Source organism: Arctopsyche grandis, chromosome 3 (assembly GCF_051622035.1).
Source record: "Arctopsyche grandis isolate Sample6627 chromosome 3, ASM5162203v2, whole genome shotgun sequence".
Taxonomy (NCBI): domain Eukaryota; kingdom Metazoa; phylum Arthropoda; class Insecta; order Trichoptera; family Hydropsychidae; genus Arctopsyche; species Arctopsyche grandis.
In genome coordinates, this window is record NC_135357.1 from 33,555,166 (window position 1) to 33,571,539 (window position 16,374).

Genomic DNA, 16,374 nt, shown 5'->3' on the forward strand with positions numbered 1-16,374 from the left:
AAGAAAGTGACTGAAAAACTGATAATAATGAAACTAGGAATAATGTAATGAGTATCTTCCCAAAACTCACCATCTATAATGTTTTCGGTGATAGTTTATCCATGTATTGACATTCGCATGAAGAAATGTAGAAGAAACTGTATCGATTTCATAATATGGTAAACACTGACATGAAGACTCAACAAGTTTGTAAAGCCATTTTCTTTCAATTCTAAAAATAGTCTTACCCATCAGACGTCTTCATCTATCAATACTTATTATTATATTTTTATATATGTATGTATTCGTTAATAATTATTAATTGCTACAATATAATAATGATGTTTAGTTTAAAATATATTGATTGTTGATCGCAATTTTTTATTGAAAATGCTACGTAAATTTGTTATTAAATATGAGATCAAACTGAACTGCAAAACATATTTTGTGGTTAAGAATAAAAAAAATACAAATGTAATATAACGTGTATATTAAATTCTTAGCTAAAATGATGAAAAATAAATATTGAAAATGACAGGCGTGCGTTGATGTCTCTTAGATTTTCTGATATTAAATTACAGTTATTTCATATATTATATGTATTTTTGAAAAAAAAACTCATAAGATTATTATGATATCAATATAATATTGCAATATAACAGTTCACATGTTGTATTATAAATCATATTTTGACATTTTTCGGTACTACGAAAGCACAACTACCCTCCCGAGGAATGGTCAACGGAGTAAGATAAGTCCACTTACTATTTTCGTCATCATACTGCAAAACTTCATTCAGCAAAACGTACGAATTGCTTCCACCTGAAAAGATATCGGAGCATTATATAAATATCACTTTAAATTTGAAGCAGCAAATATAAAAAAAAATACTCACCAATGCTGATAAATTTGTCTCTGTACAGGCAAATTGCAGGCGCGGTCCTAGGACTCGGCAAGAAACACATTTCAGTCCAAATATCTGATATCGGGTCATAAGATTCCACACTGGATACGTACGTATCGTATTTTCCATATTCCAAACAACCTCCAGCTACGTACAATTTTTCCTTTATAGCAGCCGACTACAAATTAAAAAATAAACAACATCACACGCAAAATGATTCTGTTTTAAAGTTTTGAAACTTTCCACTCACGCTATGTGCATGCCTTGCAGATTTCATGCGTGCTTTATAGACCCAACTATTCAATATAGGATTGTACATTATAAGTGTGTTGAAAGTTCCTATGGTTCTTTTATGTCCACCAGTAACGTATATTTTCGCATTCAGAACTGCAGCTGAATGTGCGTGCATTCTCTGAGGCAATTGTGCCACCTTATTTTTCCAAACTTTAGTGTTACTGTTATATCTTGAAAGATATAGATATACTGTATTAAAATTTATCTTAATAATATTTAAGCACGCAAATCATATCAATACAATATTAGAGCCGTTATATTTGAGAGTACAAAAACACTATTTCTGTATGACTTATTCACAAATTGTTATCACTTCTGCTAATTCGATATGTCCAGTATCTTGGAAAAGTAGAATAAGCGTATTACAGGCCACCAGTGTTTTAAAACATTGTCAAACGCAAAACATTTTACATATTTAATGTTTTGCGAGATATTTCCCTCAGAGGCTCATATGTTTATCAAAGGCAGTATGGCTCGGTGGTTGCGTTTATGTTTAGCACCGAGAGGTTACCGGGTTCGATCCCGTGCTAATCTTTAATGCTGCTGGTCAGACTTGGATAATTGTGACACCAAGTCGATCTTTCCCATTCAGAGTTTGTCAATTTATCTGATTTCGTCGTTGAAACGGTTCCTCAAAAACGACCAAATTGGCAAAAACGATCCTACTCGCTGTCACAAGTATCTGAATTTGATTTATGTACAATATGTAAAAATGTATGTACAAGTCTAAATCCAAAGATGTCTCAATGGATAAAATTCATTAATTAATTAATTGTTAATTTGATGTTCTTCAGCCTCACTAAATACAGCGATTTATGTAATAAAAAATGCTGCAATGTTTGTAATTAAGTGTCTAGGAAGGCGAATTAGGTTTACCTGTTAGGCCTTCCTGTTAGTATATATCTATGTAATATAATATAAAATAAAAAATATATGTTCATACATACATCCGTGTTTAAATGTATTATATAATACTATATATTTATATATGCCTATGTTTAATTAATTAAGTCAATATATATTATACTACAAATATATGTTTATTTATTTCTAATATTTAAAAAAAAGTTTTGTAATGTAAAAAAATACAAAAATCAAAATTAAAAAACAATAAAATTTGAAAGAAGTTTCAAACAATAATTTTATCTATTAAATATCAAAGTTTCCCCAGAAAATTTATACATATGTATGTATGTTCATATATTTGAACAGAAATAAAATGCTAATCAATGTAAAATTTTTAATATATATACGCACGTATTTACATCTGAATCATTTACGATAAGATAAATAATAATTAATATTTTTATTATCAAAATAAAAAGAACACATTACTGACTTTTATTGTATATTAAATAAATATATTAGAATAAACAAACTGACGTATGAAATTAGGATGGAGTGCAAAAATGCCACTTTGCTTGAGGAAAAAGATCTTCAATCAATGTGTGATGACGTATTGATGTGAAACTTGGAAATTGAACGCCAAGTTTCTACACAAAGTCACTCAAGTTGCACTCAAAAAAGTATGGAACGTTGTATGCTTGGCATAACGAGGAAATAATAAATAATTGGAATACGTGGTGAGAAGTATGACAAGGGTAGTGGATATAGTGGATAGGATTAAGAAATTGAAATGCCAATGGGCACGTGGCCAGAAAAATGGAGGGCAGGTGGACAAAATAAGTGCTAGAATGGTACCCAAGAGAATGTGCTATTAGTTTATTAGATATTATGTCAATTTATATATGTATATGTGCATATATTCATGTATTCGTTTACATTGAATCAATCTAGTTAAAAAATGGAGTATATTAAAATCCTGAATTAAATATTACATATATGTAAGAGTGAAGTATAGAACGCTGTATGCTCGACATAACGAGGAGAGACAGGAAGTGGAACACGTGGGTGAGCGGCATGACAAGGGACATAGTGGATAGAGTTAAGAGATTGAAATGGCAATGGGCGAGCTGCGTGGCTATAAGAATAGACGAAAGGTGGACAAAATAAGTTCTTGAATGGTACCCGAGAGAATGCAAAAGGGTAAAAGGAAGACCGCAGGGAAGATGGGTAGATGAAATTAGGAAAATGTGTGGGGTGAGATAGATGAGAGTTGCGCAAAATAAAGACGAATGGTAGCGTAGATGGTGAATGTCTGTAAATGATGATGATACAATAAATTTAAATTATTTGCAAATTTTATTTAGAATTACGATTCAATTCCGCACCATGCGCGTATACAGAAGAAGCGCATGAAAAATCCGAATGGAATAAAATACTTTTGATATGTTTACAATAAAATTATATATGACATACCTTTCCACAGTACCCAAAACTTTCGTCCCAGTACCCCCAATGACATAAACATCACTAGCAGCAGCTCGATGTATCACAACAGCAGCTGCATTGTATCGCGCTTGATGCAACGACGACAACACTTGCATATTCCCAGTTTTGAAATCGATCAAATTAACCTGAAAAACGAATCAATTCAAAACCAACTTCAAGTACAACTTCAATTTAACAATCATCGACATTGATCTACCATATCTGAAGCGTCACTTCTTGAGCCTATGTGACCTCCGATGATCATCAAAGAATCGTTCATAAGTACGGTGCAAAAGTTTTTCCTGTTGAATTCGAATTCTTTAGACTTTTTCCAAACTTTCGTGCTCGGGTCGTACAGCTCCATGCAGTTTATACTCTGAAAATAATATAAATCATACCATTTGTATTACATAATATATCATATGTACCGTTTTAGATTTATTATACGTACTGCATTATCCCAACTTCCGACAACTAGTAGAGCAGATGTTGATTTACGATGCTTTGCTTTGGATTTGATGTTCGGGTTCATGATGGCTTGCATGGCTTCTGTGATTATTACGACACACTCGGGACTCCACGACAAATAAGGCAGGACTGCTTTGGTCATAAACTACAATAAAAATGGTAAATACATTCATGACGTTCGATAATGGCGATTACCGTGACATGAAAAAATATCAAACATTCATATAGTGATACAATTTTTCTTTTGCTTACTTCAAAAAGAAGAAGCATTGTTATTAATCCACAAGAATAGTCGAAATATAATTTTTCTAAGTGGAATTTTATTTAATTCTTATATAAAGACAATTTAATATATTATCCTTATTAATTCAATTCAGATTCGTATAAATACGAGTAAATACTAGTACGAGCTTTTAGCTCGCAATTTTACCGATTTAAAATTCAGCACACTTCTAATTAACCCTTTTAAATGAAAACAAAAAATATTGTGGCCAGAACACTATCTCAATAAACATGTTTCAATAGAAAATACTCGATATAAAATAGTATTAACTGTGGAAAAAAATCCCAAGTGAAAATACGTACTTTTGACTTTTGATTTGAACTGGACGACTACTTAGAGAGATTTGAAAGCTGAAAAGTACTGCAAATGAAAGATAAAATACCCAACTATAGAATCCAATATTCATTTTGAGCAGGAAATTGACACATTTTGAGTCATCAACCGAACAACACCAAGATATAGAAAAATCGCGCGATTAAAAAAATACATATATCCCCGAATCTCGAGCTAATCAACATTTTTTATTACCAGATTCTCGTCGAATTCTATAGAAGAATCGAATTATGTTTTAAAAACTATTCTAATGGATATTACATGTATTTATGTAAGTACTTACGTCCAACGAGAGGCATTTAAGTCTGACACAATTGAGCAGATCTAATGAGTGTTTTCGACGTTCCGATTCATTTTGGTCAATCCATAGTTTGAGAGCTTTGAATACTTCCTCTTCTGATGATACATTCAAGTCGTCAGATTGAAGGATGTAGGTTAAAACTGGGAGTGTCAAGTGATAAAAGTCATGCTCTCTGTAAAGCTGGAACATTTTGAATATTTATTAAAAATCAACTCGTAATTATTTCAAAGCCACTTTAAAACAATTTTAAAGCTCACTAACCTTCATAAAATTTTCCAAAACCATATCCAGCGCATTCTTATATGCGTTAGGATTGAAGTTGCCTGAAAGTCTCACGACTTTCAAACACGTAGATACTTCTACCGTCTGATTTATGGACGCCAACATTTCAGTGATCTTTCCAATCTTGAGACGTTCAGTCAGTTCGTTGAAATCATCCATGTCATCAATGTTCACACCTGAAACCATTAATCAAAGGTATATAAATCATTTTCTATTTTTAAATAGCCCATTTTATTTATTTAAATTGGCACACATACAGCATAAAATATAAAAAAGAAAGCAGTATAGTGAGACAAAAAAATAATAAATACAAATAAAAATATAATATTCCATGTACAGTGAACACCACGTGGTAATATATGAAAACAAAAAACTTTTTAAATTAGTAGCGTACAAAATATCGAAATAAAAATCAAATTTAAATTTGAAATTGAATATCAAAATTAAAACTATTATTATTATATTAAAATTAAATTCAAATATCAAAATAAAATTATAATCATTATATTAAAATTAAAATTAAATATTGAAAGTTAAAACAGAACATGCACAATTTAAATAAATTTTCGAGATTGACCTAAAATTAGTTCATCAACAATCACATACAGGTAGTCCTCGACTTACGATGTTATGATTTACGAAGATACGCACTAAGATCGAAAAAAAATCAACGAATTATTATTTTTACTTCCCCGTAAAGCACAGTTACTGAAAGTATATCATGTATTAGTATGGGTGATACAATGATCGTCGTTAATTCGGTGTGTTGTCGGTACACCAATCGGATATTTTTATTCTTCAATTGTTTCTCTCGTCGATATGAATAATATAGATTATTTTTTTTTATCTTTCACATCCGGTTGTTTTTTTTTCGGCTTTGTTTCGCGGTCGAAAGGATGAAGGTCAAGATTAGTTTCAAGTTGTCAATTTATATTTCGCTATTATCTGTCGTATATACTTTACTGTGATGCGCAATTGGTGGTGTTTTAGTACATGGAAAAAGTTCAATATAAAAAAAATTCGGGTGTGACCAACCCATGACTATATTTATGTATTTGAGGAATATAAGAAAGTCGCAAAACAAAATTCTATATTGAACCGTACCGACACATTCACACATACCGGCAGCATTATGAAATACTAATAGCTAAGATAGCATTTTCGATAAAAATTGAGTGCAAATGTATGGAAACTTGCACAAGACAAAAGTTTTACTTCGGGTTGTCGGATTTTGTTCAATTTTTTTTCATTACTTAAAATCACTATCAGTATTATACACATTAAATATCAAGAAAATAAAAATAATTTAAAAGTTCAAAATAAAATAATGAAATATTGTTTAAAAAAAAAATACTACTTCCGGTTTACGAATTCTGACCAAAACCTTATCAGCTCTAAATTAGTACATAAAGAACACAAATATAAATTTTCAGCTTGATACGTTCAGGGTCGTGGACAGAGTAGTGGGCACAACATTTTTGACATTTCTAAGAGGTAAAAATCCCACTTCCGGTTTATTAAATTTAGTGATTTTTTTTTATTTTCATCACATTGATACAATAATTGTACTTGAATTTTTTTGTGAAGAGCACAGATGTTTAAGGGGTCGAAAAAAATAGTGGAATAAAAATCGAACAAGAGTAAACTGCCACTTCCGGTTGAAGGATGATTACCAAATTTTATATATAACTTATTATTATGCTTAAAATTCTAGATATGAAATTTCAGTTCAATAAACTAAAAGATTTCTGAGGAAAACAAAGTAAAAGTACTACTTCCGGTTCAGATAAAAATATTCATATAAAAATATAAAGTTATAAAAATTATTATTTCTATCACATGTGAAAAAATTTCAGTCCGATTCAGTTAGCTGTTTGGGAGATAATTAATTTCAAAAACTTAAAAAAGAGGACACCTATAAGGGGAGGTACCAATTCCGGTCAACTTAAAAATTTGAAAAAAATTTACGTCTGTCGATAAGAATTTCAGTAACCGATACTTAGTTTCAGTTCGATAGGATTAACGGTGTTCAAAAAATCCCCAAAATACAAAGACACACACACATTTTTTCAAGATCATGAAAACGTGATCAGTAATCGATTCTGAGTTTGAATCAGTCAAAATCTCGAGTTCGAATTCTTGCATGATCACAAAACTTCATCTATTGTTACTACGTACATAGATAAAGTAAAAATAGAGAGTAGAACAGTAAAGTATATACACAATCACAGTAAAGTATATAATTTCTCTGCTTACGAGCGAAAAAAAATCTTGTTATTATTTCTTAAAAGTCGTCACGATATCCACTGTCTTCTGAGAAAACAATTATACGGCATCACACATCAGTCTATATACGGTTGTATGAGTTGATTTGAGATTGTATTTGAATATTCATGAATTCGCTCCCATTCGATCAAAATTCACCCTCTTGTCGGTCATCACAAAGGGAAATAATTTTAATAAATAAATCAGCTCAGAGGTAAAATTTATCGGATAATTTTATTTCGACGAAAGAAAAAAAAATCCTTTGACAAAATACCGACGTTGGTTTGTCAAATGTGTTTTTTTACCAATCATCGATGGCAGAATACATAGCACGACTTTTAAGAAATAATAACAAGATTATTTTTTGCTCGTAAGCACAGAAATTATAATATTTCTCTGGTTGTAAATGCGTATCGTCGTAACTCAAAACATTGTTGTAATTCAAAACATCAACGATGATCTAATTTTAGCTCAATCTCGCTCTTTAGCTTAATTTTGATATTTTAATTAAAATTTTTTAATTTAATTTTTATTTCGATATTTTGTATCCTACTGGTTTAAAAAGTTGGCCGTGGGCCGTTTGTTGGTTAGGTGCGTACGCACCATTACACATATTTAAAAATATTGTAAGAGTCAGCACAAAGTTCGAAACAATCATCTAAACCAGGGTTTGCCAAACTATGTTCCGCGGAACATCAGTGTTCCGCTAAACCTGAATAGGTGTTCCGCGACAATTTGGAAAGTTTTTATACACTGCAACACATTTAAAGATTTTCTACTTCATATTGAATAATTCAACAAAACAAAATAGTTGTTCAGGCAAAATTTTGACAAAATTTTATCAATTACACTGTTCGACAAATGACGACTATTTTTTTGGTTCAGGTACGAGATATGACTTTTCTTATAGATCTATGCCCATTGAATACGAATCTGGTAATAAAAATTGTTGATTGGCTCGAAATTCGGAGATATATGTGTTTTTTAAATTGCGCGATTTAAAAAACACATATGTATATCTCCGAATCTCGAGCCAATCAATATTTTTTATTACCAGATTCGTGTTCACTGGGCATAGATCTATAAGAAAAGTCATATCTAATTTCTGAACCAAAAAAAAAAAGTCGTCATTTGTCGAACAGTGTTCCTTCTGCTCATTTTTGATTTAACTACATATATGAGTATAGTTGCAACCAAATCTTCGTATCTTGACATTTTCATTAGGATTAGTAGATAACTTCAATGCTTCATCTGGCTGGTTGACTAGATTTTTTTTTATATTTTGGCAACAGTAGTACAAACTATAGATACTACATCTGCTTAACTATAAGCGTTTTTCTTAATAAATAATAAGTGTTAAAATTATGAAACAAAAATTTGTGTTGTTAATATGATATTATACTCCTAACCAAGTGAAAATTTGATGATTCGGATTATCCGTGTTTTTCAATTATCCGTGCCCTCCCTCCCCAGCATTAGCCCTGATAATCGAGAATGTACTGTATATGGTTTTATAAACTAAATTTTTGCCGCCTTACGTATAAATCCGGTGTACACGTACTCGAAAACTGCTTTTATGACGTCATCATTGTAAGCCGAGATGATTTGGTTCACTTGTGACAGCTTGGAATCATCCGAGAAGTACTCGCTACTGGCTGACAAAATCAATCGGTGGCATTTGTATCTGCAAAATAATTAATTGTTTATTATATTTTTGTGAATGAAAATAGAGCAATCATTAAGAAAATGGATATTACGTTTTATTATTGGCCGTAAAGTGCATGTCAGTGTATTTATGACGTATTGCACAATTGAGCGTGTGTTTGGAAAGTGATGTTAAATAGTCTGGAGATTGAATCTCGATTATATCTCCGACAATTTTAGAGTCCATCATTTTTGACACCTTAAAATGTAAATTGGGATATATGTACATATGTAGTATCAATATAAATGACTTGTTTGAAATAATTTCAACAGATAAATCACAATATAATATGTACCTACTATGTAGCTTACTCGATGAAGTTATCGAAGTAACTGCTTGTTTTTATGAATGAGTTTTGTTTTCTGCCATTATCTTGCGAACAATAAGGATGTTTTGCACGATATTTTAGATTTGATTAGTATGCGGTTTATAATAAAATTGATGAATGGACATGGTTTTGGTTTGATTATTTTTTAAGATAATGTTTCAAATAGTAAAAAATAAGACAAAACTATGTGGTGAAAAAGTTGCGGTTGTTTATAATACAAAGCCGCAATTTAAAATAAATAGTAAAATAATAAATAGTCGGTGTGTATATTATGCGGTGAATAATATTTACATTATAATGTCCTTGAAAAAGATAAGTAAATAGTAGTAAAAAAAGTAAATACGTAGGCAGAAGCAAGGTTCGGTGGTGGGGCTTTTGCCTAGCACCAAGAGCTGCTGGGTTCGATCCCGTGAGTTGACCTCGATTGAAAATAGTTTATTCTGAGTATATCTGTAATGCTGCTGGTGAGACTTGGATATTTGTGACTCCAGGTCGATCGTTTCCTGTGAGAGTTTGTCAATTTTTCTTTGTTGAAACGTTGCCTCCATTAAATTGGATAAAAAAATTATATTCTGAACAATTATATCTGATCATTGTTGAAACAGTTCCTCAAAATTGGAAAAAATCATCTTTCCTGTTGTTACAAATCTTCTGTATTTATTGTATGTGCAATTTGTAAAAAAATATGTACAAATCTAAAATCCAAAGATATCTCAATGGATTAATCATTTAATTAATTAATTAATTAATTGTTATTTCGTGTTCTTCAGCTTCTGGAAATACAGTGATTTATGTAATAATAAAATGCTGCGTGGTTTGTAATTAATTGTCCAGGAAGGCGTATTGGGGTCTTCCTGCCGGTTTGGTGTTTACTGGTCACAGTCACTAAAATCTCTATAACGGAACAACTGGCAGCCGAAAAGTCCATCATACTAACGATAACTATCATAATAACGAGAACTTGAGTGCCAAATATTGCTTTTTTGCGATTTTAATGGCAAAAATTGTCTTTGTGACCACCGCAATGTGAGTAATAATCCAATTACCCTTCCTGCCAAGCCTTCCTGGTAAACTATGTAAAAATAATAAAAAAAAAATATGTTTATGTCACAGTGAAATTATATAATATTTCAAGTGAAAATATATTTTTACTGACGTTTCAGTGAAATCATAACCAGTTACTTTTTCACGGTTGGTTTTATTCATTTAATATTAGATTTTTAGGGTTGGTATTATTTAAGGGCTAAAATAGGTTAGGTTAAGTAAGGGTTGGCCCTATTCATTTATGATTGGGTTGTTAGGGTCAAATTTATTTTCACTTGAAATATGCTTCCACTGTAACATACATAACATATATGCATAATACAAAATGCTTACATTTAAATGAAGTTCAAGTGCTTCGCACGAAGTGTGTGAGATACGATCCGCCATTTTGAATGTGGCGCAGTTGAAGGCACCATCTTTGTTTCTGTCGACCCCGTCAAAAATTTATCTCACCAACTTTGTACTAAGGGCGTGCGCCAAACACTACACCTTTCGCCCGGGTAGATAGGTACTCGTGCGAAGTTTGAGCGATGACGTGCGAATTGTTTGTTTCGTCCGGGGCCATTATACATTTAGGGCGCGCACTGCCGAACAATGCCTGCCCATTTCGTCAGAGAACACTACTGCGAACCGCCTCATTATGGACGACTGTTTGCACAGCCCTGATCGCCTCGCACAAAGGGGTCTATTGTTACGCGAAACAAACGCTTTCACTCGTCCGAATGGACGCACGGCGGGGTCCACTTAGTCGCCGGTGGATCTGGTCGAAAATCTCACACTTAAGACCGCCGCTTTATGTTCGCTGAAAGCGGATTTGCCGCAAGAGATCGATGTTTTTGCGGCGCTCGATTCGCACAGCGTGGACAAATAAAACCAGCGTGGACGAATAGAAAATAGTTTTATTAAAAAATGTATAGATGTCACTATTAACAAAAATTTGATCGATATTGGTATTAATTAAAACCATTATAAAATTTCAATGGATGTCTCAGTAATTAAAATTTTTTTATTAATTTTCATATTACTAAAACGAAAAAGAGTAATGAGTTTTAAGCGAAAAAAAAAACTATTTATTTTTTGATTTTTAAATGCTTTTTATTATTACGAAATTATGTTCACAATACATACATCTTATATCTATTTTAATAGCCACTGATCTACTGATGATTTTCAATTTTACAATTTAATTGAATTTGGTTAGTAATCATAGTATTATATTATTCTAATGTTTATGTACAGCATAATGGGAAAAAGAGCTCAAAAACCTATTTACAATTCTTATAAATGCTCATAATACATCTAATACATAATATTAATTAAAGACTATCTTAAGTCGATGATTTATTTTATGGTTTCCAATTATATCTTATTCTATGTATATATGCGAATATTATGTGTAGATCCTCACATATGATTTTGTATGAATTATCTAATATATAATTTGGAAAGAGACTTTGTATGTATGTATGTAACCTTCGTTCTCGTTGGGTCGTAAATCCGTGACGTCATCGAAGAAATAATTAGATTTTTTTCGATTTAAAGGATTCGAAGTCCCCGGGGGCAAAGGCACCGAGGGCGAAGCCGCCTTCGCACCGGGGGGCGCAACCGCGAGGGCGCAGGCGCCGGATTCTGGTATACACATAATTTCGTAAGAGCTTTACTATATATGTTTGTTTGTTCGCGACAGTCAATTTAATAAAAAAAAAACAAATGAATATTCAAATAAATTTATATAAAATAAAACTATTCACATAAATTTAATAAAATGGTTACTATTAGATTAGTCATGTTTAAGCGGTTTATATTACAAATACCGAGCGAAGCCGGGTAATACAGCAAGTAGTATGTATATAATTTCGAAAGAGTCTTCGTAGCTATTGTTGGTTCGTAGAAAAACAAAGGAATATTCAAATTTAAGTAAAATAAAACTAATATTAGATATATTAATATTAAAATGGCCATGTTTAAGCGGTTTATATTACAAATACCGAGCGAAGCCGGGTTAAAACACTAGTATAAAATACTGGCCAAAATGCTATACAAAGTTCAATGCACTCAAAGAAGTATGGAACGATGTATGCTCGGCATAACGAGGAAAGACAACAAGCGGAACACGTGGGTGAGAAGTATGACAAGGGTAGTGGACATAGTAGATACAGTAAAGAGATTAAAACGGCAATGGGCCAGCCACGTGGCTAGAAGAATGGACGAAAGGTAGACAAAAGAAGTGCTTGAATGGTACCCGAGAGAATGCAAAAGGGTAAAAGGAAGACCGCAGGGAAGATGGGTAGACGAAATTAGGAAAATGTGTGGGTGAGATGGATGTGTGGGGTGAGTGGAAGCGTGTTGGAGAGGCCTTTGTCCAGCAGTGGATGGTGAATGGCTGTAGATGATGATGATGATGATATAAATTTATATGTACGTACATTTGAATGTATATTTTATTTTAATTTTTATATAGATATATACCAGGAAGCCTAACGGGTAAACCCCAATGCGACTTCCTAGATAATTAATTAAAAACATTGCAGCATTTTTTTTACATGAATTTCGAAAGGCTGAAGGACACGAAATTAACAATTAAATAATTAATCAATTCATCCATAGTGTTATCTATGGATTTAGATTTGTACTTAAAATTTAACTTGTTGTACATAAATCAAATCGACTAGGAGTCACAAATATCCAAGTCTGACCAGCTGCATTAAAGATAAGCACGGGATCGAACCGGGTAACCTCTCGGTGCTTAGCATAAACGCAACCACTGAGCCATACTGCTGGATAATATTTATGACTTTTTTCCGAGATGGAAAACAAAATTCTGATTAATTTCTCTTGGCGTTTCATTATAACTTTTTATTTTTATTTTTAATCTCATCTCTGAAACTATCGGGTATGAAACAAAATGAAAATCAATATTTACGAGAGTAGCGAGTATCGTAGGAAACCTTTAACAATTACTCAGACAAAACAAACAATGTAAATACTCAAGTTACCTTTTGTATACTTGAGGTAGGCATTCACTTGAAAATTTGAAATTATATATACATAGGCACATTAACGTTAACCACCGGTAGTTGAGTTAACGTAAACCACCGAGAAGTTTTCGGGTTCGATCCCGTGGGTTGACCTCGATTGAAAATAATTCATTCCGAGTACTTCTGTGGTGCTGCTGGTCAGACTTCTACTAGTGTTGTGCTCATTGATTTCAACGGATGGTTTCGGAAAGAAATTGATACACGAATTAAAATAAAGTTATATGGTATGTATATAAATATAATGTTAGGTAATTTATAGACGCGCGCGCACGTATTAATAGAAAAAGTTGAGTGCGCGCATTATACGCTCGTCGATCTAATCACCCGTTCGAAATGATGAATGAACGCGTGTGTGTGTCTTCGTGGATGTTTGTTTGTGTATACGCTCCCGCGCAGCGCATCTGAAGCTGACGTCACTGATTTCTTGGTGCTCAATATCAGAAGTTGGTTGATGGTTGGCGCGTCCGCTACATACCCACAAACATACATACATCGCGTCCGTTTTTATATATATTCTAACTTTATATTATATATGTATGTATGTACAAGATTTTAGCTTGTCTTACTGTGCTAAAAAAAGTTCAATCATAAAAATCATTTTATCGTGTATTTAACGTCGAATAATATAAAATAATTTTAAGAAATTAAAAAAAAAATGATGGCTGAAGCGGAGCCGTCATTCCAAGGCGGATATCATTCTCACGCTGACCGTTGAGCGCGGCGTGTACTGAATTGCCTGTCTCTCTCGCATATTTGAGGCACTATTACAAGGAGCTTCCCGAGAAAATAATTATTTCTGTTGATATTGATCAATGTTTTTATTTTGTAATGACATATTTCAAATCATAGAGGTTTTGATCAGGTATATATAAAATATGAAGACATTCCATTCAGTATATATGGAGAAATAAAATAAAATACAAGTCCTGGTCATTCGCTATCCATCACAGTGCGACAATACCATAGGCATCACTCGGGGACAACTCGAAACGGCATAATTCATCAATTATTCCGCCTTCCAAATTATAAAAAAATAAAGACAACAGATGAGGATATGTTGCCAATTTATTTGTAGCCGTTTTTACATTGAAATGAGATAAATTTCCAACTCCAATAGGAAACGATTGACCTGTAGTCGCATATACCTAAGGTTTCGCCAGTAACACTGGGCCAGGGGTTGAATCCATAGCCTCTCAGTTGAAAGCGCCATATGCTAACTACTGAGCTATGTTGATCTGTATATGTCAATGGCCACCTTTACTCAACTCACAGCATATCTACAAAAACATATCATTAAGTACACATTGAAAAAGAATTCCACACACAATATACGAACAGTCAATCCCTTTCAGTACTCGAAAATGTCCCTTTAGAACGCCCTATGGGTTTTGCGATAAAACAGTAATGATCGCGTGTAATTTTACGGCCAACTTAAACCTTCTTTATTCTCAGCACGTAATATGAAACTACCGGTTGAAAAGGAAAAACAAAAACACAAAATATATACATACATATATTTTTTTACAACCTTTCTTTTACTATCATCGGTGTTTTTAGGTGTTGTTTACCGCGAGAGTGCGTTCAGATCTGGGGGATTATTTATTTGCGGGGGAGTCGGTTCGGTCCCACCCCGGCTTCCCCCGGTGTCGGAAAATCGGTTATTTGAAAAACGTTTCGATAAGTTTTATTGTACCCACACCCCGGCCACGGTTCGTTCGGCTATAACACTATACGTTCTAATTTGGCTCGCCTGCCTAGGGTTGAGCGCCTCTGGGATTTCGGGGCTCTGTTCGAATTACCGACACGAGACGAGAAAACCACCCCGGTAATTTCTCAAATGTTTTATTTTCATCGTTAGATTATATTTGTATGTGTTATATGTACGCACAAGCACAAAGGGGATGTTATGCGTGTGTACGGTCGTGTATAATAATATAATAAAAAAATTAAATTAAACTTGAGTCGCTTTGTAGTTGGACTTTTTCATTTTTTTGTTCACATTCGTAATATCTATTTTGTTTAGCTATACTCTACTGTGCATTTAATAAAAAAAACTTAAAACATATGTGTAAATATTTTATTGTGAATAAAAAAATTGATTAAATACTTCAAAAGCGTCTTAAAACAATTTTTCAATATAAATTGTTATATATTTCAATATAAATGAAATGTTAGTAGAAATATTTTCAAAATAACTACATACATACATACACTAAGCAACAAACAAAATTACCGGAGCGGGGACTAATCAATTTTTACTGAAATTGATTCGCTAAATTCGAATATGATAATGATTTATATTGGTTTCATCGATTATGAGATATAATATGAGAGTTTGAAAAAATGCAAGAATTGTAAATAGGTTTTTGAGCTCTTTTTACATACCTCCTTTTAGCTTACTTACGATTACAATTCAGGAAAAAATTTGCCTCTTATCCGATCGTTTTCATACTTTGCCATATTGCTCATTTTGGTCATCAATATAAGTAAATGTATCCTCCGCCATTACGATGGAGAAAAATATCGTTTTAGACGCGTTTGAAATTTTAATTTCTGAAAAGTACCAGACGTTTATCCAGTTTTTAGTTTAAACATAGATGGCGGTAGTAAAATAAAATTATTGGTATTTTTATTTAAAATAATAATTTTATATACAAATTATAGAAGAGTTATGTTTTTAAAAAACTTTTTTTTAAATTGAAATTCAGTTTTTTATATACTAGATTTTTCCTATTATGCTGTACATTAACATTAGAATAATATAATACTATGATTACTAACAAAATTAAATTAAAATCGTAAAATAAAAAATGATCAGT

The 16,374-nt window shown here is 32.4% G+C and overlaps 1 protein-coding gene across 2 annotated transcripts; it reads right to left on the reverse strand.

Moving 5' to 3' along the window:
• Positions 1–526: 526 nt before the first annotated feature.
• LOC143923024 (kelch-like protein 7) lies at positions 527–9,529 on the reverse strand. 2 transcript variants are annotated; one of them, XM_077446490.1, is made up of 11 exons: positions 9,441–9,529; positions 9,198–9,343; positions 8,979–9,124; positions 5,155–5,351; positions 4,876–5,073; positions 3,960–4,121; positions 3,726–3,884; positions 3,497–3,654; positions 1,134–1,347; positions 875–1,061; positions 527–801 (listed from the first exon to the last, which is right to left on the reverse strand). In XM_077446490.1, the coding sequence occupies exons 2-11, from the start codon at positions 9,332–9,334 to the stop codon at positions 662–664; spliced, it is 1,698 nt and encodes a 565-aa protein (XP_077302616.1). In that variant the 5' UTR covers positions 9,335–9,343; positions 9,441–9,529; the 3' UTR covers positions 527–661. The 2 variants fall into 2 exon arrangements, with proteins under 2 accessions (XP_077302616.1, XP_077302617.1); XM_077446491.1 differs by having other exon boundaries at positions 603–801; positions 9,445–9,529.
• Between the last annotated feature and the right edge of the window lie 6,845 nt (positions 9,530–16,374).